The 24,303-nt window shown below is 38.8% G+C and overlaps 1 protein-coding gene across 5 annotated transcripts in view; it reads left to right on the plus strand.

The window, feature by feature from the left end:
* Window positions 1–500: 500 nt before the first annotated feature.
* Window positions 501–24,303, plus strand: part of LOC113480434 (forkhead box protein N3-like) — a 35,062-nt gene continuing 11,259 nt past the window's right edge. For 3 of the 5 annotated variants that reach the window (XM_026849231.1, XM_026849232.1, XM_026849234.1), the window contains exons 1-3: window positions 524–573; window positions 6,679–6,744; window positions 17,933–18,041. In XM_026849231.1, coding sequence (XP_026705032.1) covers window positions 546–573; window positions 6,679–6,744; window positions 17,933–18,041 — 203 coding nt within the window. In that variant the 5' untranslated portion in view covers window positions 524–545. Of the gene's footprint in view, window positions 574–6,678; window positions 6,745–17,932; window positions 18,042–24,303 lie in introns of all 5 variants that reach the window. The other 2 variants (XM_026849233.1, XM_026849235.1) reach the window with 2 other exon arrangements.

Genomic DNA, 24,303 nt, shown 5'->3' on the forward strand with positions numbered 1-24,303 from the left:
GCAGAACCTGTGGCTGAGAGAGAGAGGAACTGTAAACATTTCCCCAGGGGTCACTCAGGCTATGTGATATGCATCGGTTCTTTTCTGGTCAGCATGTCCTGTGTTTGCTGGACTGAAAGGCATATTCAGTCCTCAAGGTCTGGTGGACACAAATGTATTTTGAAATAGCATGAGAAAGACATGAGTGCTTACAATGAGTAATTGTATGGGACAGTAAGGTACGGTTTATTTAGTCTCAAATGGTCAGAGTTTTGTAGAGTGCTTCTTCCTGCCAGCCATCCTCACACTTTGCTGAAAGAAAAACCTGTTGTTAGCAGCAGAGACATTATGAAGGCTTGAGCAATAATGACCTTGATGTCCCAGTTAGAGATAACACATATCTTCATAACTGGGGACAAAGAGCATGTGTGTTTGTGTGTATGTGTATCTTTTGGTCAAAAAAAAAAAAAAAAAAGTGTGCAACCTCTTAAGACTGCGAGGAGTTAGTGTCCTCATAATCCCGTCTTCCACTGTAGAAGCTGAGGCTGCAGCAATCAGTTAAGAAGATGGTTGAAATTCCTGATCACAGATTAGGTAAGTACCTGATGGAACAGCAAGTTGTTTCTCTCTTCTTCTGTGCTAGGATTACTGGGTAGTGCTTTCTCCAGGTGATGTTTTCTGTTCAGTAATACAAGCTGTACATGCTGGATGGAGTCAAAAAGGACTTTACTGTTGCCTTTGTGATGGGTAAATTTTCTTTTCACATCCTTCAGCACTGAAAATTAAGCTTGCCAGTGATATATACCAAAATTTAAAAATATTTTTAAAAATAAACAAAAACAAAGCAAATATCTCCACCCTGGTTTTAAGCAGACAATGAATTATAATACACCGGTTTTATGTATGTCTATCTCATCTCTCTTTAGTCATCTGTCTCTTAAAAGATTTTTATCTTGCACTGGTAAAATATATATCAGTGTTGTGAGTCTTCAAACAGTTAATTGGTCTTAATCTTTACTACTGAGATGAACAATTAGGATGATATGTTTTGATTTCATACAGCTTTCCAAATGACAGATGAACCTCTCTGAGTTTGTGCATGTGCAGGACCTTCTGTAACTCCTTATCCTACTGTTCTTTTTATTAAAGCTAATATTTTTAACAAAAATATATGTTGTAACTGTTTATACAGTTTTTCAGCTGATAAAATAGTATTGTTCAGGAATGGAAATTGTATGTGTTAGCTTCATGACAATACAAATTAACACAATAGAGGAGCAGGAAGAAGGTTTCTGTTACAAATTCAGTATTTTTTTAAATTAGACACCTCAGAATAATTTTTACTGTAGCTTACTTGGCAGTGCCAGAAATTAGCTTAAAAAACAGGAAAAATATTGGTTCATTTAGACCCATACCTTTCTTCTTCTGTGTCTCATACTAGATCCTTTCAAAGGATTGGGAGAATCACTGTGACTGCCAGGCCAGTTTTTTATTGGTAGTGAAATTGCTTCCTCCTGGCCTCTATTATATAGCTTCCAGAATTCTTATTCTTGGTCTTTCATGCACTTGTTGTTGAGGTATGAATATAATTTCTGTTTTCTTCCCAAGATCGTGGTTCTGAATCCTATTGGTTTACTATATGGTTCCACAAGTATTCTGTTCATTTTAAGAGATCTTCTCAACCTTATTTAAATATTTCAGAAGTGGACACAGTGGCATCCTACACCAAGGAGTTTGACAGAGTTACAGTACTTACAGTTTTCTTCAGGTATTTTTTCCTATCTTGCACACCGCAATTTTATTTTAACATCTAGGTTCTTATTCTGTCATCAGGCAAAATAAATCCAAAAATAGAAAAAAGGATAAAAAAGCCTTCACTCTACTATTCTCTATGTCTTTGACCTAACCTGACTCATACCAAGGTTACCTATCACAATGTGGGAAGGGAAAAGGCACATCTATTAACAGACAAGTTAAATAGGGGCAAGCTGCTATTTACTCTGTTGCAGTTTAATAAGCCCGAAGGTAAAAGGTGGAAGACAGTGTTGCTTTTGCAACGTTTTCCTGCTGCCAAAAATTGAAAATATCAAAAGAATCAAATCACAAAAAATGTGTAGAAATGGGCTATGCTAGGAGTTGAGGCAGAGAGTAAAAAGACTGATCTTAGAAGAAAAGAATAAGCTGGACTTACATGTTCTGAGTACAGTGACAGTAAGTTTTATGCATTCCAGCTACAGTAGAGCATTTGAATGTGAAAAAAAGTAGTGGAGGATGCTGAGGTAAAAGTAGAAGGGTCTGAAAACTAGCATACTGAATGGTGAAGTGAAATTCTCTACAAAAATAGTTCTATATTAGATGTAGTAACTTCAAATTAAAAGAAGATCTTATAAATTCCTTCCTGATTAAATAACATGGCAATGGTTGTAGTATACAGATGGTGCAGTTTATTTACTAACTATTCTTTACGTCAGTTGGCAGTAACATTTCAGTAGTACCTAAGTATGCATCTTAAGTGCCTCTCTCTAGGCATCTGTGCTGGAAAATTCAGGCCATAGTTGCTTTGAACTGCTTAAACTACTGTTTTCTTTAAAACCTTATAGTATGGATGTAAAAATAAATACCCTCTAGCAAAATCAAGAGTGACTCTGTTACCCTAATTTTTATTACAATTTAGTTGGAAGGGGATGAATTTGAAGCATTCAGTGAAATCAGATCAGAGTTTTCAATATCAAAATAATATAAATTATTATAAAACATTTCCCCTCTCTATGAAATGAACTCAGATCAGAGATCACAACATAATAAAAGGACAGCTGTCACATCAGGCTTTCTCAGGTACCTGTTTGGTTTTAATTATTTTTTGTCAATTCTAGAATAAACGTTCTGTTACCTGAGGGTTATCCTCTGCTTTTCTGCATGTTTGTATGTAATCTCATGTCAGAGTGAAGTCTGGCTCAAAGCACGTCTTGACAATATACACTAGATAATAATTCCACAGAGTGATAAATTGTAGGTTAGTTCCTCAGTGAAAGAACTAGATGCTGTTTACTGATTTGGTGTTCACTTTTGAACACTTCACTGAGTAAGGACTTGAATCTAAAATGCAGCAAACAGACCTGCCATGAGGTTTGTGAGTTATCCATCATTGGTATCGTCTTAATCAAAAGAAGTTTTCTCTTTGAAAGCAATGCTGGCAAAAATAACAGCAGGCTCCCACTGCAAGGGGAGGTACTGCCGCTGTAGTGGAGTTCCTGCCCCTTGTTGGCTTTGAACTGCATTGGGATGTATGCTTTCATGCCTTACGAGTTTGTGTAAGTTCTTAAGGTTTCTTCCAGGTCCTTTCTGATACCCTGTGAAGGACACTTGGTGGATGAGGGGCCAAGCACTGAAACTTCAGATTGTAGCATGAAGCACTGAGTGTATAGACCACAGTCATCTGTTAGGGAGAGCTGTGGCTGCTGGCAATTTTTTGTCACTATTTTTTATCACACTCTGATGTTTCCTGCTTGAGACTTTGATGTACTCTTCCTTCTTCATACAACATCTACAGTCCTTCCTTTTCTTTGTTGTTCCTTACTTTCTTCTTTCACTGGGAAAGTTGGGCATCTTCTATTTTCCACTAGGAAAAAATGAACACAGAGTTTGTGTATGCAGTCAATTCACCACTTTAATTAGCAAAAAGAAACCAGAATGCATTCATTTAAATACTTAATTTTCTAAATTCCAGAACTTTGTAGCTATTTTTAACCTGGTTTCCTAGGGAAAGATGTTCCTGCAATCATTTTTCACTAACCACCCACTGTTAATAACTTCAGGAGCCTTTGTGTTGATCACAGACTTCAGGTAGGGCAGAGGTCTTTAATGAAATCCACAGTTTCATGAACACAGACAGGCAGATAGAAGGGAGAGGATCCAGTTACCAGGCTGGTTGGGCTGCCATACGAGGTCATTCCTTACTGCTAGATGTGACAGGATCTGCATGGAAGAGACTTCACGAAGATTTCAGCTGTGGGGAAAGGACCATCAGCATGGAGGCACTGATGGGTACCAGGAGTCTAAGCAGGAAATGCCAGTCCAAGCAAAGGCACCCTTCCTGCATCTGCCTTCAGTGCTACTCCTTATGACTACTACTTGGCTCTTCTTCTTGACTGATGTCTTTCTCAGGAGACAACCTCCAAATCATGAGTGTAAATGCTGTGCAAGAATAAACTGGCCTTTCAGTTTGCCCTTGGACATTGCTTCGGCACCTCTTTGTGTGGTCTCTGGCTGCTGGTCCTCAGCGCTTGACTTCCTTGTGTACCCAGTCCCTCCTTTTTCTTTTCTCTCTGCAGAAGGACAATCCAAAGCACATTATCCTGGATTTTACTGACACCACCCTGGGTGCATGTCTCCAAGCCCTCTTACCTCTGCCAAGGCATTATGGAGTAGCTGTCTGGTTTCTTCAAGAATATACCAGTAGAAACAGAGCTAGACACCATAGCAGGTGTGGATGGACTTGAACTATGGTTGTGCTTTGGAAAACAGCTGCTGTGGATGGAGTCATATGTTGTAAACAGCTCATGTTACAGTTGTGAAGTCATTACAGAAATGTGGTGGTAGCATTAGTTAGTGGTCCGAAGGCTAAGAATGCACCTTTCAAGATAAACCAGTTACATCAATTTTATCTCAAAGTACAGAGATGGTTACACAAAATATGAAGTCAGCAGGACATGTATTTTCTCTGGCTGTGTCCTTTTATTCTTTCAACAGCAAAATTAACCTTATGCTACAATGTTACTCAGTGGTTTAAAGTAAAACAGAGAACATTTAGGAACAACTGATAAGTGCTGAAGTTGGCTTGTTTGAATTGTGATACAGTAAATTCAACTTCTAACAGTCTTCTGATTTTATGGTATGAAAGAGGTGGAAGAATTCTGGTTTCTTTTAGCTTCATTTCTCAGGCTTCTTTGCTTTTTGTCTTGCTTTTTAATGTTAGATTATCCCTCTTCAGATTCACTAAAGGGAAACTTGCTGTGTGGGCTCTGTGGTGTGTGGACCCAGTCCTGCAACATGGCACGTGTTCAGGAGTGAAGCTGTTTGGAAATGGCACTTTCAGCATAGACACTTGCAGCGGGAATACTCTTATCTTCAGACTTGAAGATGAACATAAGTTGGTGAAGATGCCTTTCTCAGTAGTCTGTTGGTGACTTTTGGAAAAGGGTATGCTGACCTGTCCAGGAGACAGGCATCTGCTTTCCATTACGTGGGCACCTTTTATTAGTCTGCTGCTGCTTCAACTTTAGTTTTACACCTGCTACACTGTTGCTCTGTTTACTGTTTCAGCAATTAAATAATAAAGTAGCCATTAGAAGTGTTTCCAGCTAGTCACAGAAGAGTAGTACATACTTAAAGTAATAAAAAAAATCCCTTGGTTTTTGGTTTTTTTTTTTTTCCTTAACGGGTCAAGTGAATTTCTGTTTTGCTTAAGCAGATACTGAAATCCTCTCTACGTCATCTGTATTGTTAATGAATTGCAGGTCTTTATACCACATCACATTACTGAACAGATTTGAAATATTAAAAGGTACAACATACATCTATTTTTAACAGTGAAAAGTAATTTTCTGACATAATAGCCAAAATAAAGTGCCATGAAGCTATTAGTAGTAAATTGAATTTTTTGGTATGTAATTTAGTATAAATACTGACAAGCTGAAAAAAACCCCAAACCCAAACAACTAACACATACTCATTAGTCATTCAGTTTAGCAGCACAGAGGCAGCAGTCGGCCAGGGCGTGCGTTTTTATGTCTGTTTCAATTGCACACTTCATTTATTTGGACATGGCATAGGCGGCTTTCTCTGTCACACGGCATCACTGCACGATTAGCAAGTTGCGCCCCAGGGCAGCTGGGACGCTTTGCTGGGGCAGATGTTCTTTTCAGCTTATTCAGTGGCCGTTGTGGGGTTGTTTACTGTTGTCATAGCTACCTACATTTCCATAGCAGCCGAGCTGCTGTGTGTGAAGCAAGTGAATGTAGTTATAAAAGGATCATATTTTGTTCTGTCTCTATAACTTACCATCTGTCAACTGACTGTTCGTGATGGATTCAGAAACCAATTTAAGAATAACAGCAGCCAGACGATGATTTTTGCTTATATTAAAGTGACAATGGATGAGGATGCAAATAAGTTGGTGCTTCAGTGAAATGCTAGGTCTTTTTCCCCTTAACTGTAGCAGTTTGGCTTCCAACACTTTTCTCAATCATCACTGAAATCCTTATCAACAAATAGAAATGACCAAGTGTCATCTTCTGTACTTGCTCAGGTGTAGGTGTTCCTTGTGCTTTCCCACTCTACTGTCAGCTCATCCCTGTGTGTTGCTTCCAAATTGTGATGTTGCATCTGCTTTCACAGATCCTTTGTAATGAAATCTAAATACTCTCTAGAGAATTAAACAGCAAATTCATGAGGCTAACAGCAAAGGTACCATGCACACATGAGTATGGTTTGGTGACATCCATCACTGTGCTCAACTTAATAGTAGCAATGGGATCACATGCAAGTTTGGGGGGAAATTCAATGGGTGATCAATAAGCCCTCCGAATAATGAACTCATACCTTTTCACTGCAGAGATTTGGTTGAACCTGTAGTTTAGCAATGGGGGCAAGAAGATTAGCCCAGTTGTAAATAATGTATTTATTGGTTGATTTTTCCAGATCCTGACATTGATGCTGCCACTGCCATGATGCTTTTGAATACTCCCCCTGAGATACAAGCAGGTTGTGAGTAGATATTTCTATAGCATATAGCAACATAGACGTGTAAAGTTAATATTCTCTTTTATAAGTATGCAGCGTACCAGATAAAAAGGACGATTTAATGAAGAAATATAACTTCCCTTGTAGACCCTTACACTTCCTTGACCCTTACATGAGTATAATTTTGTGATTCGTATTACATTCTTTGTTACATGAATAATAGTAATCCATGATCTCTAATGGAAAAGAGGGGTTATTGTTATTCATGACATACACATAATTGAGTAACATACTATTATCTGTACTGATAGAAAGACCTGGGGCAACAGCCAGGAGAAAGGCAGGAAGAGAAAGAGAGCAAGAGAGCGAAGGGTACATGGCATATGGTTTTGTTTTCATTTTGTTTTGATTTGACTCCCATCGTGTGAGTTACCACAGCCATCTGGATACTTCCCATTCACTTGGGCACTGTTTCAACTCCTTCCTTGCACACATCCTGCCCGATTTGCTTTTTTTCCTCTGTCTGATGCAAGGCAGTAGGCAGGCTCCGGGGAGCAAGGAGAGGTCTCGTTTCCTGCCAGTACTGTCCTTGTTCTGTGAGCAGACCCAAGATTTTGATGCTGTGTATTATCAGAGCACTGAAGAGGCCTTGGCCCCCACTGTTCTTGGGCTGTGCAAATAGCGCAAGAATCATCCTGCCCCACAGACCTCGCAGTGAAGGTATTAGAAGAATCCATAGAGGAATACAGCTGCACAAAAGCAGGGAGTACAAGAAAACAAATATATCGCTGGTCAGCAAGCATGGTAGTAATGCCAAGTGACAGGCAGCTCTAAAAAATAAAGGCAGAAGTTAAAATAGAAGCCATTATCAAGCCTGCCTGGCATCACTGCTATTATTCTAGCTCGGGCAACCAAATCCAAATTCCAGGGGAAGCCTTGATTCGCACTTTGATACTCTGCCTGGGGAAGAGAGTCAATTACCATCAAAGCATTTCCTGTGCAGTGGAGGAAAGCTATTGTCAGCCTGCTTTGTGACCCTGCCAGAGAAATGCCTCTTGAGAAGCTCCTCTCAGGGGAGAGCATGATGTACCAAGAAACTCTTCTGGGAAGATAGAAGAGTGGTCCTTGTCCTCCTCTCTTAAACAACCTTCAGGGATTGTGTGCAGTAAAAGGGTGAGCAATCCCAGCTACATGTAGGTAGGAAAAATGAAAATTTTATTGGGGCAAGGAGGTTATTGTTGGGCTTAAGGGGAAGAATAAAATGAGAGATGTTCAAAGGATCAGAAATCTAAAGAATCCAGATTTGTGGGGTGGAGAAAAGGAGAAAAAAAAGTTGGATTAGAATGAGAGTGCAAGGGTAAAAGGGCATGTGAAAGAGGGAGGGAGACATAAAACAGTATGTGCACAGGAAAGGAATGGGAAAACGCAGAATAATCTGAGCTTCCAGAGGAACTGAAGAGCATGAGAAGGTTGCAGACAAGAAAGGGAGGAGATTCATAGTAAGCTGCATGTACCAAACACGCTGCAGATTTTTATCACATGTGCATGTTTGCCAGCATTGTAGGTGCTTGCGTGGAAGTAATTTGGAGACTTGGGGACTGTCATTTCATAGCTTGCAGGTTAGCAAATGGCTTACTGCTGTTTTAGTTTGTAAAAGGCTAGAATTTCCTTCCTCAGAGCAACCTCTACAAGTTTGGCATATCTCTCCCTCCATGTCACCTTCTCAGTGGGCTGTTGTTGCAGGACACCAAAAGTGAAAGCGAGATGAAAGCAGAAAGGTGGCTTCTCATTCACATTGCTCCCTCTTTGATGTCTGCAAGTAATGAGGCCTTCCTCTGTGCCTTTAAACTGACATGCAGGGTCTGCCCAGAAGTTCATGCATCCCTCCAAATGTTGGGTAGAATTGGCTGGTGCTAGGAGAAAAGAGCAGAAGTTTTTATCGTAACCTCAGAGGTCCTCTAGATTACAAAGGAGAAGTATTTTTTTGTGTGTGCAGATGGATACCTGAGGAAGTAAATCAGCCTGTGAATTGCAGTTGGGTCTCACTTACCTACCATGTTAGGAAAATCTTAGGCAACTTAAAGCAAATTTACTACTGTACATTAAGGAACAACTGCATACAAAATCACATTTAAAATTAGTGTTCAAATAAAAGGCAATTGGGCTATAAGAATTTCATTACAATGCTGAGCATCATCTAGGAGCTCACAGTTCATTCTCTGTTCTGTCAGTGAGTACAGTGGTCTGTAAATCAAGCTGTGAATGATCAGGGCAGTAAGCATGCTGGTACTGCTTGATCCCATGAAGATTTAGAGTTCTGTTTGTCATATTAGACTGTGGTGTCAAGCATGTGCTCAAACCATCAGGGCTGCAAAATGCCCCATCTTCTGAAGACAAGCTTGCCTGGAAGTGATTTGAAGAGAGTGAGACATAGTTTACAGTTTGGCCAAAGGTGTTAATAACCTGACTGAAAACACCCTTTTGGTCTGAGAGTCTGACTCCAAGTGTGCCAGTTACTTCCACAACAAAGACAGTCAGATGGAGGCAGAACCTGGGCGTCACTTGACAGTACAACAACTTGACAAGTCAGAAAGTTTAAAACTCCAGTCCATTAAGGCCTTTTGCCTATCCTACAAGCATTTAACCATCGTGAAACATGGATACCTCCAAAGCAGTACCTCCAAAGCAGATTGTGACAGAGTTTGGATTCATGTTTGTGTGGATGGTTATTTGGCTTTTGACTTTGAAGGCATCTTGAAGGCATCTTGGATTAAAAGCTGTCTTTCCAGCAGGATAAAAATCCATGGTTATCTAGGCAATGTGGATGCTAAAAGCATCTTTAGAATTAAGATAGCAACAGCCTTATTCAAAGTCTTATTACAATTTATTCTTTTAATATAGTCTGTCAGGAAGGAATCCCATCTCAGTGCCTTTAGAAAATCCAGAGTAAACTATTCCTGCATTGTAACAGATTGATTAATTAGCTTTACAGTTTTAAATGACCATTTAAAATTCTGCACCTATGTGTGAAACACTACTAACAACCATATATGAATTTTAAAATCAGGCTTTGGTTTTATATGAAATCCTGAAATGATGTCTGAGCTGGCATGAACACTGCTTACTATTTACCCCAATCACATCATGCTTTAATTTTCATTTAAAAAAAAAAAAAAAGGCAGAATAAAAAGAGTAAAACACTGTTATTAGGGTTATTTTGTGTTTGTGGGGACTTTATACCTTCATGAAATTGTTCACATTGTCACTGAAGATGGGAAATAATGCAGTTATAGTTGGGATGTTGACATCAGAAATCAATTTTGAAAGTATTAACACTTGCAGTATTTTCACAGACCAAATATTTCTAGATAGTAAATAAAGGCAGAAGTTCAAAGTAACCAGCTCTGTGCAAAACTCTACTGAAACATACAGTCTAGCTGACACCAAGAATAAAGCATGAAAGCTTTATTCTGCCATGTGATATGCTAGGAAAGGGCATGTAGGAACACAGTTTTAGTACTTTTTGTTTCAGTTTGTAGAAGTCCTCATATTTCATCACATTTCTTATGGTTTGATTATGTTTTAAAAGAAACAGCAGCTGAAACGCTTTCTTCAATAGCAGCTATTGCAGGTTACAAATACTTTGGATTCTATTAGCAGCCAGTACATGAATATTAATTCCAAAATACATGACTTGCATTGAAAACTGCATTTTGACCTGCAGGGAACTGGGTACTGGCTGGGCCATCTTTGGCAACTTGTGTCAGATTTGTGGGCCTGTTTTCCTTGATGGGAATCTAATTGACAGAGAGGACAAAGGAAAAGGAGATGCTGAACAATTGGTGAAGCTCATTTAGAAATCATGGCTACTAACTCAGTAAAGCCAATGAGTTAGTTTTGTACAATTGTTAAGATTTTCAGTACTTTGTAATGGTTTGAAAGTGTATGTTACCAACTGTCATTCCGGTGTAACATTCCCTACTCTTAAAGAGTGTAGTGTCCTGGGCATGTCTTTTAGTCTTGCCAAACCTTTATGTTTGGCCATGAATAAAATGGAGATGATTTTGGTGGCTTTGCAGTTCATTTGAACTTCCTGAGATTTGAGTCACTGTAAGCATTTTAAGTAGCAATTGGTGAGGTCATTCTGAACTTAGAATCATTTGCTCTTCAGGAAGGGCCAGGAAGCAGGGAGTGTGTGTAGTGTGTTGTTGCTACTGCTGGTGAAACAATGCTGCAGTCAAAGGGCTTATACTGGAAATCTTGACTGAATTCAAGAAGCTCCTGACTCAGCAATATTATACATAGCTTCAGATTCATGAGTAGTCCTTTGCCTGTTGCTATATAATTTGGGAGTTGCATGCAAATGTAAGTACATTTCTCAGGCTGAAGTTTAATACTGCAAACACTATAAACAGTGCTTGCAGAAAGGGTTTGGGTAGAAGCCAGGAAGCTGAGGGTCCTCTCAGCTCTGAACATCCATCTTCTTTTTCCTGTACTGCTCAGCACTACTCACCCAGGTTAGCTGGAAAGTAGTGGCCTTCAGGAGACTTTGCAGCACTGGTTTTGTGAGTGGTTCCTTAGAGGAGATCTGTGGTAAAGATGTTTGGGAAGATACGATCATAGAGTTTTGCTGGGTGCTCCTTAAAAAGCAGGTTTTCCAAGGGTGAGATCAATATCTGTCTGGTTTGGAAATCTTTATGAATCTTTGTCTCAAAGCATATGAAACCCAGAATAGGTACGTTTATTTTAAATTTGTTGGGAGAAGAAGTAGTTGCCTAAAGAGATTCACTAATACTGTACCTCTGTACTTTTAAAATTGTATGCTGATGAAGTTTGCTTTTTAAGTTAATGCAAGTGGATTGTATATGTGAAAGATGTATTTAGAGGAATCAAGACAAAAAAATGGTATAAAACTGTCTTAATAACAGACAGAAATCCTCCAAATAGGATCAACTAGAACATGCTGTTTTCTTGGGACATTTTTATTTTATATGAAACTTGATAACTGTAATGTTCTGTTTGTTCTGCTTGTGGAAAAGTCACTTACTGTAACTTGACAGCTTCCAGACTTGCTTTTTATATCAGAAAATGATAAATCATTGACAGTAAAATGTTTCTTAATGGTATTTTTGCTGACAGCTCTGTATCAAAGTGAAAATTGGGAAAAGATATTTTCATAGGGTTGAAACTTCCCATTCCAGTTGTTGGGATTTTTTTGGGAATTGCATCCTCAACTTCTATTAAAGAGGAATTATTTTTTTTTTTTACTTCAGTGTTTCAACACTAAGTCATTAAAGTGAGGAAGTAGAACTGGAACGAAAACTTACTTTTATGAAATTCTTTCTACTTCTTTCTCCTTACTCCTCATGTTTTGATTTAGCATCATGGTTTAGTTTGTTGTTGAGCAGTTCCAGCATGATCAAAGTGAAGAGTCACTAGCTGTAGTTTTTTATTTATACTAAAAATAACTCAGAAGATTGAATTATTTTTATTAAATGTCCTTAGACAAGGTATGAGTCTGATAGGATTATCAGGATACACTTCTTTCTCTCCACCTCAAATTTTTGTTTAGAGTAAGTTGCTTGTTGGATGCTTCCTTGATTTGCAGTTTGTTAGGACTACAGACTATGGAATTTAAGAGCTGCAAAGTTGTCCTTGGGCAGCAAAATAGAAGAAGTTTAGGCAGATGGCATCAAATTTATGCCTGGGATAAGACAGTTGGTAGTGAATAAAGTTACATGTTTGGCAGATAACATTTGCTTTTGGCAGGTTATGATGTCCCATCAATTATACATTATTAGCAATTTCCTATTTTCAGTTCTTAGAGCCTGAGATAAAGTATTCTAGTAAACACTGTCCTGGAAGAGAGATTGGCAGAAAAAAGCTGAAGCTGACAGATATTAGCAGAAACTCAGTATCTCTGGTCTATAACGATTTTTTCTGTGCTACAAGAGATGGGTCAGGGAAGAGAGCCCTGAGATAAATGCATCCACCACATGATGACAGAGAACCAGTCTGTCCCTACAGGATACCTTCATACTCTAATATTCCACTTTTTTAAAGTCTGTTTTCAATAAATACTGTTCAGTCTTCCTCACTAGTCTGAATATTGGCTACTTGAGCTAGACAGTTTAATGAAGTGTATGCTTGTTTCTCACATGACTTAAAGAAGATATTTGCTACCCCTTTCTTTTAATTTCCTTGGTTAACAACAAATCACTCCCAGTGCTGATATTTCATTTAACTTCTACATGCCAACATTTAACCAAGAAGTTGGTTTCCTTATTTAGTGCACTGTTGGGATGTCAGTGTGTCTTGACGGCTCTATCCATTGAGTGTTTTCTCCTTCTTTTCCATTTTAATTTTGCCAAATTGCTATATTGTGTGTTAGACAACCAAATCTTAAGGGAAGGACCCAGTTTAACATGGTTTTGATTGTTGTGAAGGTCTTGTATGAGGTTGTTAGCTCATCTGGATGGGGGAAGTTTGCTTCACCTCTTACTTGTGAGTAAGAGATTATGGATCCAGTGTGTTGAGAGGTGTGATGAAAGAAGTCCATAGTTTGGGATATTCTTTCTACTCATCTGATGTGCACACAAGACCATGCACTGAATTAAAACAGCCCTGCAGTGTCTGTTGAGTGATTCTTACTTATTTTCCACCTCCAGAGGCTGAGTATGGGCTACAAAACATAAGATTTTTCAGGGCTTCTGTTGGATCTGTTTAACACTATCTGAATATAGTGTTTCGATAGATTCAGATTATGGTGTGTTCTCCTACATGGCGTTCACTTCATTGTCTGTTAAACTGTTTTGTGAAAGTTCACTACAAAAGACAGATTATTTTCCCCCTTGGAGAATTTCAGAGATGCAATTTTGATTTTTGACATTGGATACGTTGCTTCTCTCTGCAGTTAGCCAGTGGAGACTTGAAATGTCGGCAGATCCTACTCAGCTTGTGGAATTCCACCAGAACAGCATAGGATCCAAAAATCATTTCCTCGTTTGTGTAGCAGGTTAGGGGCAGATTCTTTGTACATGGTTTAACTACTCCAGTGGAAGTATTTCCTGGGTTCTCCTTGAAAACCTAGCAATGATGAAAGCTGAAAGGTGAATAACGATTTTGGTGTTTCACACTTTTCTGCATTTCACTAGGAACATTTTGTGAAAGGGGAAACCTTTATCAAAGAGATGCACGGATCTTTTTGCATTGTTTTCTTGAGCTGAGTTTCTCAGACATAAATGTCTTTTGGCACTTGCACAGAAAAGGTGTAAATTACATTTCACACTTCTGGCTAGAAATTGGGAACCATGTAACCTGCCTGTACTGTTGGTTAAAGAAGCATTAGAAGAGAGGAGTCTGGAATGTAAGGTGTTAGTTCAGACTGGCACTGATTGATGATATGGCTTAGAGTAAATTATCTTACCTCCACACCTTGAATCTTCAATCTAAAATATAAATACCTCACCTCAAAGTATGGTTTTGAAACGTAATTAAAGCTTGTAAGGCATAAATGTATCTATGGAATAAAAGGACCATGTATTTTCCAGTAAATAATCCACAATCCTTCAAAATTACCAACATGTGGAAATAAATCTTTGGGTAATGAGTAGCCATCTTCATACAGCCTGCACAAAGGCAGGGAGAGTGTCTGTGTACCAAGGACAATATATTAGCAGTTTATATACATAGATTTTTTTTAAAATAAATTACAGTCATTTTGGGAAGGATGAGTGTTGATGCTTTAAATGCTGTAAGTAGAGATACATGAGCAATAAGGTAGTCTTACAGTGGCACATTGGTTATGTGGATAGCTAAAAATTAAAACCTTCTGCTACTGAATATTTTGATCCTACTTTTCATTTTAGGCTTAAAATGCTACAGAAACAAATTTATCAGCAAGTTGTGGGTTTTTTTTGTTATGGTTCCCAATGTTTACTGAAAGGATACACTGCATCATCTGGTGTCCTTCTTCAGCTGATCCCTTGCATAGAACCTTTCTGTTTGTCTATCTGCATAACTTAGTTGTTGTAGTGGTACTGCTGCATCATAATTCAGAGAGTTTTGAGAGGCAAAAATAAAAACCAGTAGCAATAACACTGATGTTGCAAGCTGAAATATCAATAATTATTGAATTCTGCATAGTGATTTCAGTATACAAAGCTGTGGTGTACTTCAGAGAAAAGTTAGAATCAGAGAATCATACTCAAGGCTCTTCTGTCATGAATAGTCCTATTGAAGCCTTTCGATGAGTGGTAGCAATTGGAGAGAATTTCATAGGTAGGAGTAGGTATCAAGTTGTCTCTTGGTGATATTTTTAGAGGACAGCAAACTTCTACCTTTTCTTTTTTTTAAAACAGTTGTTAATTGGGGGGGGGGTGTCTGTGTTATGTTTTTAAATGTGAAGCTTTCAAATACAGTGTGCCTGATAGCACAGCATGACTTACAAATCTGCAAAGGGTCGAGGAAGATGGAGTGGGAATGTCAATATATAGAAAGTCTAAGCTATGAGACTTGGCAGTGTATTTTCTATATATAGGAGTGCAGGAAAAAATGAAACTTAAAGAAGGTAAACAAGGAAAGACATCAGACAGTATGTTTAGAGAAGTGACGGGTTAGTGAACAGGATTTTTTAAAGAAGCAATGGGAGTTGTCAGTAAGGCAGAAAGGGCAGGAGAGGAGGAAGGATAAGATAAGCATCACTTAACTCTGCCAACAGACCAGGATAATTAGGTAACCATGGAAAGAAGACTTTGAGCATCAATGAGCCTGTTGCTCTCTTTTGCAGTAGAATTTTTGGTGTGTTTGCTTTCAAGTTTTACATATGTATGTGTATTTAGGCAACATCTGCTGGCATGTGGCTCTGTATGTATACATAAATGTTTCATTTCAATATAAAACCATGGTTTGTATCAGAGTAAAGAGAAAATTCACAGATCTTTGTTGGTCAAAACTTCAGGTTCATTTATTTTAATGGGACTTTGTAAACGTAGAGAAAACTGTACTGTGAAGTGAGTACAAAATTTGTCCCTTGTGAAAACCTGTTGGAAAAACATGCCATTGGGAATGGTGTGTTTCATCAATCTTCTGATATTTAGCAGGTTTATCGGTTGCTTTGAATTTACCTGTATTACTCTGCATTTTAGGTTAGCCTTATCCTTGAGCAGACTGATTTTCTTTCATGACATTGGTATTTTGGCCATCTTAAGGTCATGCTGTTGAAACAAATATAATAAGAAATTCAGAATTCAGAGTTTTTAGCAAGATAACATTCCTCTACAATATCTACAAACTCAAATGTAGGAGCGTTGAAAGCCTGATAGTGTCCCCTGAGCGAAACAGATCTGATCGATTGCTCATAATCTAGTGCTGGAGGAAAAAGTGCACAAAGTAGTGAAGTATAAATAGCAAAAAGCAATTTTAAAATTATTTTGGTCATTGAAAGCTGACCCTAGTTGTTTTAAAGTAGATTCTGTAATTTTAGCCATTTGAGGCTGTATTTAAGCGCCTAAATAGAAATGACCTATTCTTCAGAGGTGCTCAGAAGCAAGAGTGGGTATAACGCAGTGACAGGATTTAATTAGGGTGGTGATGTGTTCTCACCAGCAGGAGAAAGAAGATTATTTTCCCAGAACTAATCTGTGTAGTATGGAGTGAAGTAAGGTGAGCATCAGGATAGCAGGAAGGGAGGTGTGGATCTGGCTTGGTGTTGATAGGAAGTTGAAATGCACCTCAGCAACTGAGAAATAATGTACTTCTGAGCCTGTGGTTTTCTGCCTCGGAATACACTAATCTTTTTGGGTATGAGCATCTGAAATTGGGCATGTAAAGTATTATGTGTTGATTCTTAGGCTGGATGATTTTTCTAGTCTCCCTGTAATTTGTTTAAAAATAAAATTCTGTAGGTGTATATAAAGTGATATGGTTTACATTTATCTTACATGTATTTATGTAATATCTGTATGTTTAAAAATAATACATCCAGAGTAATTATCGTCATTCCCATCAGGGGAAGTACATAGTATGAATGATGACTTATAGTGAAGAAAAACTGAGCAAACAGGCTAGCTGTGGACGTTAAAGAAGCAGGTTCATGTTGAGGCTGTAGAATGTTACTGTTCCAACCTGAAGGGACATAATACCTGTGCAAACAAGTGGCATTACACATTAGTCCCTGGTAAGCGCCTAGGATAAGAACTGTGTTCAGTAGGCCTGCATCCCACAGTGGAGGAGGAAAATGCTGAGGACCTGCTAATGACAGACTCTTCCTTTGGTGGTGCCTTGGTAGTGCTTCCTCTGCTGTTCCTTCAGTTGAGGGGGTGGCTGCCCTGGGCTGAGCCTGGATAGAAACATAGCCTGGATAGAAACATAGCCTGGATAGAAACATAGCCTGGATAGAAAAGAAGTACTTGGTTATAGGTTAAAATCTTGTTGGCCAGAGCTGCAGTTTTCAATATACAGCCAAGTTAAAAGGCTCCAGTGAAATCTCTCATCTGTAGTGGCCAGTACCTGGGCAGTTCAGTGGCAGTGGCATCAGTGCACCGTGTTGGATGGGCAATGCTCAGCTGTGACCCAGCCATGTGCTGGAGGCACGTGACTGCTTCAGGTTGGGTGACAGAGGTCATCGGTGGCAAGAGAGAGGGGCTAATTAGTGGTATGGAGCTAATGCCTTTTTAGCCTCTTCTCTTTCACTTGATGGTAAATCCACATTTGTAGATAATATTTTATTTTGCAGGAAACAGAGGCCAAGAGATTACTGCTCAGAAAGTAATCTGGGATGATAAAATGCTGTGACCTGTGTTCTTGCAGTGAAGTGCTTATATTCTGTTTATCTGTAAAGGGTCATTGTTTTCTTACTGTAGACAAAGTAGTTACATCTGTGCTCATAGCTGCTTTTGACTCTAAGCACATGCATTCCCAGCAGAATGGTGATTGCAAAACAAAAGTGATTCTGTTGTACAAGGAATGATCTGCAGCAACTAGGTCAGGCAGTGGCTTCCACGAGCCATGTTATCATTGGTTGCTGTTAAATTTTTTGCCATGAAAATAGCATTGGAAATAGCATGGCATTCACAAAAGTTGAGGCTGAGATGTTCAAGGTAAGCAGTGTGTACTACACAATCCTCTCAAATGTTTTCTCATTTTGCTCCTACATTTTTCTAACTTTTCCTTTAAAAGAAAAAAATCTTGTTTTTTTTGTGTTTTTTTTTAGTTCCTCCGGGAGTGATACAAAATGGAGCTCGAGTTCTGAGTAGAGGAATATTTCCTGGAGCCAGGCCATTGCCAATCAACCCTATAGGAAGCATGGCTGTTGCAGTAAGGTAAGAGTGGCTCATTGTGGGATCTTTATGAAATAAATCAGTATTTTGCAGGGAATCTAAAAGTATATGTAAGCTCTGGTCAACAGATACATTTCTGCTTGCTAATACTTGTGAGCTTCTAAATTAATAAAACTCTACCACCTAAAATTCTTGGGTTATCATTCTTCACAAGATAGTCATGGCACATCTGTCTGTTGCACACTGGTTTATAAAACGCAGTTTTATTTTCACTAGCAAATTGCAGGCAGTTTGTGATAAGAATCTCCTACAGTGACCTGTTTTTCTAATGCTTCTTCCTGCTCCTCCCTCCCTCCCTCTCTCTCTCCTTGTCTCTCTCTCTCCCTTTTCTTAAAGACCTTTTCCTGGATTAAATACCAGTGAGAAGAGTTCTCAATAATATTAAAGCAAATTCTGAAAGATATCTAAACATATAGCTGTTGTTATTAACACAGGTCTTTGTGAAGGAGTTTCTTTCACTACAGTTTCTATTTCAAGGTTACACTGAAACATTACAGGATAAAAAGTTATTTGAAGATCCTCAACTTTTTCAGAAAGCAGGGCAGTAAGAGACATCTAGTGATGGCAATAAGAACTGTGGTTCAGTGGTTTGCTTTACTTAAAGCAGTCTATTGGTGGAAGAACAGTTTGCCTCAGGTGTAGCTCCATTTTCAGTCAGTCACAACAGAGATTAATTTGGTCAAGTGTGCTGCCAGTGCCCTTCTGTTTCAGAACTGTCAGTATCTGGAAAAGCTATTTCAGCTCAGGCCCTTGGGTATTCTGGGTGGGGTTTCATAATTAGCGCTGACCCTGCTTTGCTGGGCTGTTCCAATTACACCCTCTGATCTCAGTAAATGGCTGCAAGGCAGTGAAATAAACTATGTCAATAGCTACTTACTCCGTTATTATTTACTTGGGATTTTTTTTCCCATTTGGTCTTTATTTTTTTATACCTTTTCAGAATCAGCATCTAGCCCTTTGGGTATGCTATTTCCATCCAGTAAATGGAGAGAGGGAACCTATGACATTCATATACTCTTGATGTTTAAAATGTGCAGCGGGGAAGATACTAATTGGAATAAAATCAATATTTTTGATATGTAACTGTTCCAGCTGTTTTTCACATTTGCTTCACTGAAGGGGTGCCACCCTGAGGGTCATTCTCCAGAAGTCTGCAGTGTTCCTCTCCATCTCACTTTACCACAGTCTGGCTTTGCTAGCAGTGGAGGTCAACCGTCTTCAGTAGCTTTGATGCTAGTTTTAGCCAGGACTTGTATTCTGCTGCAGTGGGGATTGCAGAGCTGTGGGACTAATGGATCATTAATTACATACAGTTTTTATGAGGTGTCTAAGCTAAACAGAGGACACAGTGGTCTGAATATTCTCTCTGATCTGTACTTTCTGCTTAGACCCTGTTTCATAATCAGAGTTGACTCAAGGAGGACATAGAATTGTTTTTCCTTCCAGGCCTCTTGAAAACTTCCTTCTGTGTAGACAACCTCAAATTACTATGCTGTAAGGCTGCATATAGTTAAATTTTATGTATTTTCTGAGCACTACTTCTCATGTTTTTTTCCTAGCAGGTAGAACGGGATCTTTACCAGCTACCTGCTAATGTAATTTGGGAAATTAGGGACTTAATCCCTCTCCTGCTTATGTTCTTTTTGCTGTTGTCTCAGAGAAAAGCATTTATAATTAGTTAATGCAGACATTTCTAATTCTTTTTGTTCTCTTCTCCAGCCTTAGGCAGTATGAGAAATAGCTTGCTATGATTATATTCCTGGTCTGCATGATGTCTGCTCATATTTAAGGGCTCCTGTGATATCCCCTTTTCTAATTCTTGAAAAGAGGGTAGAGGGTAGGGAGAAGAGGCTTTGAAAGCCTTTGAGAAGTTAGGGGACTTGCAAGAGCAAGTTCAGCAAGAAGTTTTTTCTTGGGTTTTGCGAGCTTAAGATCCAGAATTTCTCTAACAATAAGGTCAGTCTGGATACACAGTGCCTCTTAGAACATCATCTGGTCCTCTTAAAACTGAATACTTCTGTTATCAGTTTCTGTAAAAATTACACCCCGTTTCTTGGTGCTTACCACTCTCCTCAGATATACAGGGCTAAATAGGACCTGTGATGTCGAGCTTTTCATGGCATCTCATGAGAATAATTTTGCTTATCATGTGCAGCAGGGGGAATTTACCACAGCATCCGTTCAGCCACCTTCTGTTGCAGTTAAGAGTAGGAGCACAGCTCACACGGAGCTGTCACTCCTGCACAGAGGGAGATGCTCCAGTCAGGCTGGCAGGGAATTTTTTCAGACCTGTTCAGGTGTAGGAAGGTTGATTCCCTCTTCCAGCTTTCACCAGGAGGGAGGTCTGCTGTGCAGTCACAGGAGGTGATGCAGTCTCCTGTTAGTTATCTGCAGAAATGTTGTGCCTCTGCCTAAGACAGCTTCTTTCCAAGTTTTTACTGGAATCTTTATTTTCTTGAGAAGAGTTTCTTTGGTGCTCTAAGTAAAAGACCTAAAATCAACTTAAAAAGGTAGTTTTCATCATGCATATAGGGGACCTATAGTATTTTCTTAGTAGTGGATCCTTGCATAATAAATTAAACCTCTTAACTGTTTTTCTTTAGTTACATATGTAGGAGTTAAGGGTTCTTCTGTAAGGTGCCGTCCTTCTGTTGGCACTTCCTTGCTGTCTGAGCTGTTTATTTAATTTCATATTTATTTCCTCAATATTTTAATGGTCTTCGGTTTTGTTGTCCCCCAAACTGCATGCAAATAACTTACAGTATGTTCTGTTAGCATCAAAATTGAGTAAGAAAAAGTTTGGTCTTGGGTTAAATTTGCAGTTGTAACGAGGTGGAGCGTTTTGATTAATCTGTTACTCAGAAAGGAGACTAAAATCATAGCACTTGACTAAGATGCTGAAATCTGTGATTTCTGATATATTAGCTCCCATCAGTTAGGAAGTTTACTCTACTATTCTTCTTCAACAGTGTGACAGTGTATTAGCATATTTTGTTCTTGCGCAAGGTATCAGTGTGTTGCTGTTCCCATGTAATTACATGTAATTATGTTATTTTTTTAATATATAAAATAAAATACAGTTGAATTAAGTAGTTTGGATTAAAAAAACCCTACTGAAAAGTGTTTAACAAACCCAACAAATCCGCCACTTTCCATGAATAAAGAATAGCAATTGAGGAGAGCATCATTATGTTGTAGTGCATTTGGCTTAAATTGCACAGATAGGCCTTCCGTTCCAATCTACAAATGGAAAAGGCATCCCACACTATTTTTACTTTGAAAATCATCCTCTGGTGTTAAATCTCCACAGCAGAGAGTAATTGGATGTGTTTTGACAGTAGCTTTTTATTTACTTTATTCACAGCACTTTTAGCTTGTTTACCATCCATATTTTCCATGTTGTGGCTGACAAGTCTAAGACCCACCCGAAGACAGCAGGGGAGAATAACGCTTCAAAGCTGCACAGCGTGTAGCATGTCTCTAACATGAGATCCATCATATATATTTTTGGCAGACTATATCCCCATACAGTTCCCTGAGAGATTCTAAAAGCAAATGCAGTGATAGTCTGGATATGTAGAAAAGAAAATACTGATTTACAAAGGTATTAAATGGAAGCAGGCAAAGCCAGTAGTACCTTACATGCAGCAAGGAGTTGGTTGTATTTTGAATGTGAGCTCTTGCTATGTATATCCATTGGAAACTACCTTTTAAATGTTTACTTAGGAGGACTTTTATGTCCACTTTAGTAGGCATAGTCTCTATCAAAGTGGCCAGTGCACCTGCCAACATGCATCTTGGCAAGGTGCAAGAAGGTCTATCATATATAATCTATGTAATCTACATAATCTATAATCACCTTCTACACAAGTAAGGTGTTATCAGTTAGACCAACCCTTTGGAGAAGAGCACAAGCTTGGAAGCTGATATAATGTTGGAGCAATTTGAACTACGATTTCAGTACATTCAGCAGACAGCCTCCACCATGATGCCTGTAATTTTCTTCGGTTATCCACAGTGTATCAGTGGTTTGTGTCTGTGTCCGTCTCCTGCCACAGTGCAGGAGATCTACTGAGCCTAAGCCTCACTGCCTGATGTGGGCACATCCACTGAGATGAGGTTGATGGAATTTCCACAGAGAATATCACCAGCTGTGTGGCATAGGCCTTGTAATTTTGTCCAGGTTATTCTGCAAAAGATGTTTTGCAAAATATCCTTGGTAATTTTTATGTATGAGGCCTTCTTTTTCTCCTCAGCCCCAAATGTTCACTGCTACCTACAGGGGCTGCTGAACACAGCGTTCAGATGGTCTCCCAGGGGATCCAGGGTTCATGAAGTACTGGTCTTCAGTGCATTTTGTACTGTGTAGGCCATGCTTCTTCATTTTTTTGGCCAGATTATGGTGCTGTTAGTCCTGGCCAGTGGGGCTTAATGGCCTGTTCAGTGGTCTGTTCTGATGGGAAAGCCAAATGAGAACCACATCCTGTAACACTAGCCAGCAGATGCATGTGAGATGGAGGTGACAAAGAGGGAGGAAGGGTTTGCAGCCACCTTGGTGGGAAACCTTAAGAAGCAGCTAAAACCTTTAGGATTTGGGAAGAACTAAGCAGAGCCAGTCCCAGTAAAGATGCTTTGGCTGGATTTGTCATTCTCTTTGTTTGTCGATGTGTTAGAATGGAGGATAGCATAGACTTCAGTGCCTAACTGCCTTTTTTAGCTCATATTTCCCCAGAATGAATCCAAGTTATTTTTTCAGGCTAGCTGAAAACTTAGGCAGAACTTCTTAAATGCCATTTGTGCCTAGGCAATAGGTTAAATTCCTTTTGGTAGCATTTGTTAGAAGTACATTGGTTTTGTAAATTATTGCAGATTTAAAAAAAAAAAAAAAGGGAAATTACTTTGGTTTTGCCATTTTTTTAAATACTCCTTTCTCACCAACTACTTGTAGCTTCTCAAGGAATGTCACAATTATCTGTAAATTGCAAACATAAGCTTCCTGGAGAATTTCCCTAAGTAAAATAAAATTTCTGTTCAAGTTTCCAAACCAAAATGTTCCCTCTTCCTAGGGAAGGCAAGTACATCTGTACTGGCAGAGCTACTGCTCTTCATTTAAAAAAAACAAAAAAACAAAAAAAACCGCCCCAAAGTGCAACGCTAACAAACCTTACCTACTTTACCATGAGTAGATTCTTCTGCTATTAATGCCACACACAGTTCCTTGTGCAGCTCCTGATCATTAGGGTGTGACAAGAATGCATTTTGTGCCTAATTTTATTTGAAGATGGAAGATTGTTATTTATTATTATTTTCACTTTAAATTTATAGGGCAATTACTAGATTATTCATCAGGCCTAACTTTCATTGTGGTGACTTTATTTCTGATGCTGGCTTTATTTTTGCTTATTTTTTCCCTCCCTTGAAGCAGCCGTTCAAGCAGTGATTAAATAAACCAAACAGAAGTAACATGTACAACATAGATGCCAAAACATAAGTAAAATTCTGTACTTAATTATCTGTGAATGATTATTTTTGCTTAGGTAAAGGAACTGGTAGGTATTTCCTTTTATGAATTCTTAATTGTATATTCTTAATGTTCTTGCTTATTACTGGCACGATCAGCTTAACAAACACCAAATCATTCTTGTTGCATTGCATTCCCCTTCCCACCTGTAACAGGCAGGATGAGTTATTCTTGGGAGCTGAAGGAATCCTTTAGTAACTAAAGAACAAAAATACTGGCTGACTTGATTCTTCTTTGCAAAATGCAGAGGGCTGCATTTGTCTTGAGATCAGCTGTTGAGAGTGACAAAGTGCTCTTTCTGCTAGCAGTTCATGACTCACATTTACTGGTGGTTCTTTGCATACAATTATGCTGTGAAGTACCTTTGTAAGAGCTTCTATCAGTAGTGTGACTGACTTGTTGTTGTTGACTCTTAACTCAACAACCCCTGATAGAATCTCATCATACAGCAAGTGAGCATCACTTTTTATACGCTGTTCATCCTCCTGTCTGCCTGGTATGTAATGGTTTTAAGGATCAGTTCAACTACCTATAGCTAAAAGTTCTGACTGTCCTGAATTTCCCTTTGAAATTATGTTATCTATACAGTAAAAAAGAGTGTTGCCTTTTTTTAACAAACCTGGAACCTGTCAAAATCCACAAACCCAACTTACCTGTGCTGCTTTCTTCGTATCTTTTCACTGGGTGTTTCCAATTACATACCAAAACTGTCACCTATGGGTA

The sequence above is a fragment of the Athene cunicularia genome (assembly GCF_003259725.1).
Source record: "Athene cunicularia isolate RWA chromosome 5 unlocalized genomic scaffold, athCun1 chr5_part1, whole genome shotgun sequence".
NCBI lineage: Eukaryota > Metazoa > Chordata > Aves > Strigiformes > Strigidae > Athene > Athene cunicularia.